This window comes from Galeopterus variegatus, unplaced genomic scaffold (genome assembly GCF_000696425.1).
Source record: "Galeopterus variegatus unplaced genomic scaffold, G_variegatus-3.0.2 Scaffold7963, whole genome shotgun sequence".
Lineage (NCBI taxonomy): Eukaryota > Metazoa > Chordata > Mammalia > Dermoptera > Cynocephalidae > Galeopterus > Galeopterus variegatus.
In genome coordinates, this window is record NW_007734074.1 from 1 (window position 1) to 9,361 (window position 9,361).

General features: G+C 40.0%; 1 protein-coding gene across 1 annotated transcript in view; it reads left to right on the forward strand.

The window, feature by feature from the left end:
• Positions 1-798: 798 nt before the first annotated feature.
• The window catches only part of LOC103608044 (neutral and basic amino acid transport protein rBAT-like), an 11,633-nt gene continuing 3,070 nt past the window's right edge, over positions 799-9,361 (forward strand). The window contains exons 1-3 of the mRNA XM_008592491.1: positions 799-1,174; positions 4,858-5,025; positions 6,536-6,652. Coding sequence (XP_008590713.1) covers positions 983-1,174; positions 4,858-5,025; positions 6,536-6,652 — 477 coding nt within the window. The 5' untranslated portion in view covers positions 799-982. The remainder of the gene's footprint in view (positions 1,175-4,857; positions 5,026-6,535; positions 6,653-9,361) is intronic.

The following is a 9,361-nucleotide window of genomic DNA, read 5'->3' on the forward strand; positions in this document are numbered from 1 at the left end:
AAATAAACAATCAATACAATTAACTATTACTAAATTTATATAGGTCACCCAAAAGAATCAAGAGAAAAGGAATTAAATTTCTCCTTCTTAAAGTAGGTACTCTGATTACTATCTCCGTTTTATAGATGAGGAAACTGAGGCTCTGAGCATGCAGGCAATGGTCACACAGGTAGTAATGGTAGAGGTGGGATTTGAACTGAGACGGTTGGGCTCCACAGACTGGGCAATTATCCACTAATATGCTGCCTCAAACATCCAAAGCCAGTACTGATCGGTGTCATTTCAGACAAATGTGCCTTCCCCAGAGTATTTTGTTTTCAGTAATTGGGAGTGCACACCAATAATAAGGTGAGACTTTATCAGGACTCAAATATAAGGGCAAGATTTTGGGGGAAACCCCTCACTTCATATGCAGACATATACTGTAAATTCTAAATGGAATTGATGAGAATTGCTAAAGAAAGTCTTCATGGATGTTACTGAGTTTTTGTGTGTGTGTGTGTGACCGGTAAGGGAATCGCAACCCTTGGCTTGGTGTGGTCCGCACCGCGCTGAGCCAGTGAGCGCACCGGCCATCCCTATATAGGATCCGAACCCGCGGTGGGAGTGCCCCTGCGCTCCCAGGGCTGCACTCTCCTGAGCCAGCCACGGGGTCGGCCCGATGTTACTGAGTTTTAATCAGGTTTTAGAAAGAAAAGAACTATATTGACTGAGATCCAAATGTGTTTCTTAACTCCTAGGCATGACCTACTATTAGGCTAGTCTTTAGGTTTAGTACTATGAGAAACTGTCCATGTGATTCAGTGTGACATTTCCTGGGCATCTGGCTTGACTAAGCTCTCTAGCGAGCCCTAGCCCTATATGGTTAATAGTGTGCATTCAGCCCCCATGTCTTTTATATTAGATATAAGCAGCTGCAGAGCACTTTCCCTGTCTCTGACAGGCCCTGAAGACGTTGAATCCTGCCAACTCTTACAGGTTCATGGGGACGGAAGCCTATGCGGAGAGCATTGACAGGACCATGATGTACTATGGGCTGCCATTTATCCAAGAAGCCGATTTTCCCTTCAACAATTACCTTGCCAGCCTAGACACTCTTTCTGGGAACAGTGTGTATGAGGTTATCACATCCTGGATGGAAAACATGCCAGAAGGAAGATGGTCTAATTGGATGGTAAGTCCTCCTGCCCAGTGCAGCATATATTGTGTGGTTGCACTTGATGGATCGCCACCTCTAAAATGAGATGGACGTTTGTCTCTAAGTGACCTTCTAGTCTAATGTTATTCAGTGATTGTTCTGTGGTCAGGCCTTTCCCAGCTTCTGACCAGGTTCTTGTCATTAAGGGGGAGACACTGTCCACTCGATTGAATGAATATTTAGTATTTGTCTTTGCTTAGAACTCTACTAGGCTTTGTGAGAGATGGATATCAAACCATAATCCCCCCACATACCCTGGAGTTTATGATCTCAATTGGAAGGAAGAGGATTTCAGTCATGGACGGGGTACACAGCAATTCAAGGTGGACATAAAACAGTGACGAAACACCATTTTGTTGGGCAAGATGCTGTAGAAAAGGTATTTAAACTATAGAGATTCTGGAGGGAAAACTTTCTTCTTCCAAACAGAGGCTAAATATGACATCCTTGTTAACTGAGACAGCCTTACATTTTTGAAGATTGACAATATGTTGCTTCAGTGAAGAAAAAAAGATATAGTGATTTATACCTGTGATAACAAACCTACCTTCTCCTTTTCACATCTATCAGGGTGCTGCTTTCAAGATTCTTTCTGTGTCTTTTGACAGTTTGACTGATATGTCCAGGTGTGGGTCTTTTTGATTTTCTCCTGCTTGGAGTCCATTGAGGTTCTTAGATGTGCAGATTGTTCTACAGTAAATTTGGGAAGTTGTCCATTATTTTTTCAGATATTATTTCTGCCCCCCTCTCTCTCCTCTCCTTTTGAGACCTACACTGTGCATATATTGGGGTGCAAGATGGTGTCCCATGGGTCAGCTCATTTTTCCTCATTCTTCTTTCCAGTTCTCAGACTAGATACTTTCAATTGACCTATCTTCAAGTTTTCTGATTCCTCTGCCTGCTCAAATCTGTCAAGCCTCAAAACTCAAGTGAGTTTTTCATTTCAGTTACTGTACTTCTCAACTCCAAAATTTCTATTTGGTTCTTTTTCATCATTTCTCTTTATTGATAATATCTACTTGGTGAGGGGCTGGCCCGGTGGTGCACTGCTACAGTGCACCGCTTGGGAGTGCGGTGGCGCTCCCGCCGAGGGTTTGGATCCCACATACAGACCAGCTGCTCGCTGGCTGAGCGAGGTGTGGGTGTGACACCGAGGGTTGCGATCCGTTGCCAGTCACGAAAAAAAAAAGACAAAAAAGGGGAAAAAAAAAATCTACTTGGTGAGACATTGTTCTCATGTTTTAAAATTTTTAGACACAGCTTAGTTCTTTGAACGTATTCATAATAGCTGATTTGTCTATTAAGTCCAATATTTGGTTTTCCTCAGCAATGTTTTCTATTGACTGTTTTTTTCTCCCTTATGTATGGGCCCTGTTTCTTTGCATGTCTCATATTTTGTTGTTGATGTTAAAAACTGGATGTTTAAAATAATATAAAATTTATATTATTAATGTAATATAATATGAAACTCTGGAAATCACATTCTCCCCTCCCCAGTGTTTGTTGCTGTTGTCATTGCTGTGTTTCCTTATTGATTTTTTTGGACTAAATCTGTAAAGTTTGTATTCTTTGTTTTTTGTGGCCAGGGAAGTCTTGCTAATGATTGGAAAGAGATTTCTCAGATGCCTTGAATCGATGTCTCCCAGCCTTTGCTGAAGGGTTGTGTGTGCGCATGCTTTCAACAGTCTGGCAGACAGTTTACAACTCTGCCGTAGTCTTCACTTTCTGCTTGCACAGACCCTCAAGGTTAGCCAGAAATGAGAGATTAGTGCCTTCTCAGGTCTTCCCTGGGTATCTGCACAGCCCTCATCATGAAGCCCTGCACATGAGTGTAGCCTCCTAGATTCCTAGGAATATGTCAGCTCTTTTGAAAACCCTTTATGGACATCTTATTCCCCAGGCTTTATTGTTTTTGGTCAGCCTCTGGTTAGCCCCAGTTGGTAACACCACCATAGGCAGGTGCAATGTTAAACAACTGCTGCTGATTGTTTTCAGCAAATGTCGTGGTGATAGGGCTGTTGTTGCTTGCACAGTCAGCTTTGAATCAGATCAGATAAAGAAAACACCCAACCCAAAGTAGCTGCCGGAAAGGTCAAATAGTGACAGTTCTCTAGGGATGAAGCTTTAGGTAAACTTTAAACCCACTCTGCCCTTCCAGTGGCTGCTAGGCTATTGGTTTTCATAGCTACAGTAGTTGCAAAGCTTTTGGTGCTCAGGCTGGTTTTCAGATCATAGATCTGAGGAGAGAGGTATGAGATTAGGGCACATTAATCATTAGAGCTACAAAACTCACTGTTCTTACTGAGATCCAGCTGTTTTTCTTGAATAAATACTCCAGATTATTGCAAACCTTTAATTTCAGGAATTCTAAAAGAAGTGAAAAAACTTTACGGTTTTTGCCAGCATTTGCCTTGCTTTTATGGAGACTTTTTGGAGGTCCCCACTCTGCCATTCTGGAAGTTTCTCCTATATTACAAATTTTATAATGTAGTTTGTAGCATTTGATTTTAATGTATTGGAAGTCTGTTATCGTAGGTGACTGGGACCTGTCTCAGCCTGTGAGAGGCCCCGATCTGTGCCATGGATGTGAACTTCTTGTAGAAATATTTCCTGATTTCAATTCTGAAAAACAAAATGCTCTATGTCCAGAAGGCTTGAGAAACCACAGGGTTTCTTGTCAGCAGATTTCAAGATAATGAAAAGAATAAAAGGGTAGAGCCACAATTAGACCTAGTTTTCTGACCCTAAAAATAGAATAATACTTTACAATGGTCTATAAAAATATAATAATAAAGATCATTTTAGTACATCTAAGGTAAAAAAAAAAAAAAAAGCAACCTCCCTTTTCCTGAATTGTAGCAATCAAGTTCCGGTTCTAAGACTCAAGTTCAGAGGCTGTTTCTCCCTCCTACCATGACCAATACAATACATAATACAATTTCTCAGAGATTGTCTCATCATTTGTAAAATGGAGATAATATCTGATAGCATTGTTGTGTAGAGGGGAAATAAGATAAGATACAAAGGTACTTTTGAAACAAAATGCCATGCTCAGCATATACACATGATATCGAATTGTGTTATGAGAACAGTTATCAGGTGATTTAAATAAACTCTTATTTAAATAAGGACTAGATGTTACAATATGTAACTTGAGCATTTAACAGAAATATTTAAAAATGAAGAACATTTTACAAAATTTCCTCTTGTACTATGTAAATTTCTTTATAAAAGCTGATTTACCTTTTAACATGTTTTGAATAGTTCAAAAGTCAAAACTAAAAAAAAAGGGGCACATAAGACGTCTTTCTCCCACCCCTGTCCCTTCTTCCTTGTTCCCTTGTCCTGCTCTGTATGGAGAAAACATTGTTTCCTTTCCTGTCAATATTCTCTTATTCAAATGTGAGAAAACATGAATATGCATATTTTCTAAATTTTATCTTATTTGCAATATCATTGTGAAGTACATTGTAATCACCATTTTGTTGATCATCAGTGGCCAAGACATTAAGTTACACAGCCAGTAGCAGGCCTAGGACTTGCTGATCTCAAGGTACCCACAGCAACCTTGTTTATCTGCCTGGTGAACTTTCTGGGAAATAAGGTAAGTCTTCCAGAAAACTGTATGTAGAACTGTGTTAAAAATATCTGCCTTTCAGATTGGTGGACCAGACACTGTCCGGCTGACTTCTCGTTTGGGGAACGAATATGTCAACATCATGAACATGCTTCTTTTAACACTCCCTGGAACTCCCATAACTTACTATGGAGAAGAAATAGGAATGGCAAATATTTTACCCACAAATCTCAATGAAAGCTATGATACTGTAAGTTTAATACAGTTTAACCATGTACCACAGCTGTAAAACCAAGTGCTTGTTTTTTGCCAGATCGGGGGATTTACTATTTCTTTTTTTTTTTTTTTTTTCCTTTTTGTCTTTTTCCGTGACTGGTAACAGGATCGCAACCCTCGGTGTCGCGCCCGTACCGCGACCGACAATGGGATCACAACCCTTGGTGTCACGCCTGCACCGCGCTCAACCAGTGAGCGGACCGCTCTCTATATGGGATCTGAACCCTCAGCGGGAGCGCCACTGCGCTCCCAAGCCCCGCACTCTACTGAGTGCGCCACGGGCCGGCCCAAGGGATTTACTATTTCTATTCCATTGCTGAAAACCATGGTTACTTTGCTTTTCTTCCTTACTGTTGGACAGTAAGAATTCTCAGCTTCCTTGGTGGTTGGAGAGCTTATTAAAAATGCTTTCTGAGCCGCACAATTGAATTTATTCGGTAGAGCCCAGGAATCTGCATTTTAAAGATGCTTTCCAGCTGATTCTTAGGCACACTAAAATTTGAGAACTAGTGGTTTAGTTTGGAATAGTATTCATTATCCTCTACCTGAAACATGGACAGTTAGGAACACATTTCTTTAATTCTTATTTGTCCTGCTAGATCTCATGTGACTACAGCACGAAGACTTCCTTTTATGTTACCAAGTGTAATGCACAGCCTCCAAGTTGAATGGTTTTTTATTTGAGGCTATGGATCTTATAATGGGTTGCTGGGTAGATAACTGGTCTTAAACATTTTATTTGTCTGGTTAGCTTTCAATTGTATGAGATCCAATTTCCCTAATATTTGTTGAAGGTGAAACTTTTTCTTTCTCAGCTCATAAATTTGTGTGTGTGTGCTCATGTGCAATAACCAGGCTGGATAAGCAAGCTGGACAGAATTCAGGCTCACTTGTACATGGCAGCGTCCTTGAATTCACTATCACTGTATCACAGTAGAATGAAGTAACATGAGTCAGTAATGGCACATTTTGAAATCCTACCCTACTCAATTTTAGGGAAAAGCAGCAAAAATTCTATGCATGTATTAAAGTTCAGTTCAAGATGTTACTAGCTATTTTCAAATTTAAAGTGTGAGGGCCGGCCCGGTGGCGCACTGCTACAGTGCGCCGCATGGGAGTGCGGTGGCGCTCCCGCCGAGGGTTCGGATCCCACATACAGACCAGCCGCTCACTGGCTGAGCTAGGTGTGGGTGCAACACCGAGGGTTGTGATTCCGTTGCCGGTCCCGGTCCGGTCCGGGCACAACACTGAGGGTTGCAATCCGCTGCTGGTCACGAAAAAAGACAAAAAGGAAAAAAAAAAAATTTAAAGTGTGAAACTGGTTTATGCACTGAATGTTAAGGCCTTGTCATCACGAATGCTAATGAACACAATCACTAGCTAAGAACTATAGAGAATTAAATAATTATGAAGTGAATCAGTATCGAAGTGTGTTTCTTTTATTAACCAGATCACTGTTTTCTCTTTCTGCTCTTTTAACATAGAATACCCTTCTCTCCAAGTCACCAATGCAGTGGGACAATAGCTCAAATGCTGGTTTTTCTGAAGGCAATCACACCTGGTTACCCACCAATTCAGATTACCACACCGTGAATGTTGACGTAAGTATCAATGAGAATTTTGTGCTAATTCTAGAAACAAGAAATGGGTTTATGTACTGACAACATACACTAACCCTGAGTATGTCTAAAACCTTAACTGACACTCTTTAAATGAATCATAGAGTTCTTGCAGTTTTCAATTTGTAAGGAATTTGCAATTCATGTTTTTGTGAAAATACAAACTGGTACATAAGTTTACCATCTGAGTATCATACAGAATATACAAGTCTTCATTGGAATGACTTTTAATAAGACCAATGAGCCACAAAGGCAACTTGATGGAAGTCTTTCAGTGAGCCCAGCTACTTTTCTTCCTCTCTTCCCCTCAAAAGGCAGGGAGGGAGGGAGGCAACTGCATGGGCAGGCTTGCAGGACATCAATCAATCTAGGGTAATGTGGATTTAAGAGCAAGACTATTTACCTGAAAAAACAGAAGACATGAATAATCCCTAAAGTGGCTGTTCTGGAAAAGCATATCCTTTAGCTTTTGCCTGTACTTTTTTCTTTTCTCATAGTGAACAAGCACTAGTGTCATGTACTAGTGAAATCTCACTGCAAACAATCTAAATCAATTTAGGGGAAGAGAATTATTGACATCACATGAGTATACTTAAGAAATTTATAGCACTCTCTCGTCCCAATCTACTAAGTAACCTGAAAACACTCCCCAGGTTATTCTGATATAGAACTCCACACAAACCCTCCTGTTTCCACAACTTGCTGTTCCAAGCCATCATTGAGAATTCCTAGATAGTATAAACTTTGTTTTATATGTTTGTAAGTTTTGAAATAGATATTTAAAATTTTTTTGGATTAAATGCCTCTATTGATTTACATTATGTCCAAAATGTTCCCATAGACCAATTTGAATCTAATAGGTAAGAAACCCTATGTAAAAATGCACACCAGCAAAGATGGAAATATGTAAATGCAAATTTTAGCAATGTTTTTGAAAATCATCACAGGTGATGCTTGGAGGTATGCTAAATCATATCCATAAGTCCCAGGCAATGCCATTTTAATAAAATACATCCATAATAGCCCTTGAAAGGAATGATACCACTAACAGATGAGAATTTAATTTTTAAAAGAAAGTAAAATCAGCATTATAGAAAAACAAGAGCATAGAAACTGGAGTCGACAACAGGAGAAAATAGCTCTAACAGGTACAGCTAAAAAAAGCACTGTAGGAATTTCCTAGACTGCTACAATTGGCCACAGCAGGATTTTCCTAAGGGGGAAAAATCCAAGGCCTGTGATCACATGCCTATTGGAATGAGTACAGCAAAGCTTGAAATAGGGTCAAACTTCTACAAGTGCAGCAGAAGAAAGAAAGACAGACCTAATTCTAGTGCTGTTCCCAGGCTATTTCATTTCAGAAATGAGAGCCTTTGCTACTCAGCTCACAGAGGCCAGGAGAGGAGGGCAGGACTCCAGCTAGCTTATTACCCTACGTAGGAAAAGAACCCTACATCCCAAAGGCAAGCCAGACCCACATCCAACTCGGCTTCTCAAGATTATGAAAAGCAGACAACTGAAGACAGGCAAGCAAGGAAGACCAAAACAAAAGAGTAAACAAATCACCAATAAACAGAGAGAGGCACCATTCCTAATAGAACACTGTAGAAAGCAGAGGAAAGATAGCAGCAAACATAAGACTTCACTATAAATATAAATATCCCCAATGGATTGTTTTTATGGAGCTCCTAGACATTCTTTAAAGAAGTGATTAGTCTCTTAGAAATGTAAGATATTGTCAAAGTAAACAATGAAATAGGATAGAAGTGCTAATTAGTGTGCTGGAAAACTGATCTAGGGGTTTGTCCCAGAATGCACTAAAAAAAAAGGAGAAAAAAGTTTTGATACGTGGAGGACAGATCCAGAAATTTCAACAAAAAGTTACAGAGATACAAGAAAAAAGATCCAAAAACACAATAACAAAAGATCCTGGAAGAGAACAGAGACTGCAGGAAACATAATCAAAGTAATAAAACACATGTAATAACCCAGAGATAAAGGAAGACTTAATTTTTTTCTAGAATGGAAAGGATAAGGAGACAAGTCCCACAACTATTCAGTAAGAAACCAAGCCTGAAAATACATTGCCCGAGAAAAGAACTGAGAATTGGACTGGCATCAGACTTCACAGCTGGATGCTAGAACATATCAGAACTTTATCTTCAAAGCTGTAATGGAAACTTAATTTTAAACTGAGACTCCTATATCCATTCAAACTAGTATTTAAGAGTATGAGCAAAATATAGATGAATAAGCAAGGACCTAGATTTTACCATGTGTAGTTACTTCATGAAAGAATAATCTGGGGACTCCAGCAAAACCAAAAATGAATCTGAAAGGGACACATGTACAAAAAATAGTGAGGAAAGGAACCAGCAAAACTTAAGGATAAATAATTTCTTTTCTTTTTTTTTTTTTTTTAAAAGATGACCGGTAAGGGGATCTCAACCCTTGACTTGGTGTTGTCAGCACCACGCTCAGCCAGTGAGCAAACTGGCCATCCGTATATGGGATCCGAACCCGTGGCCTTGGTGTTATCAGCACCGCACTCTCCCGAGTGAGCCACAGGCCGGCCCAAGGATAAATAATTTCTGATGCATGATGTAAAATAAGGTACTCTGCAACAAAAATCTTAGTGACATTTCTATATGGGAAGGGTTGGCAAGGAGAGCGGGGGGGGGGGGGGGGGGG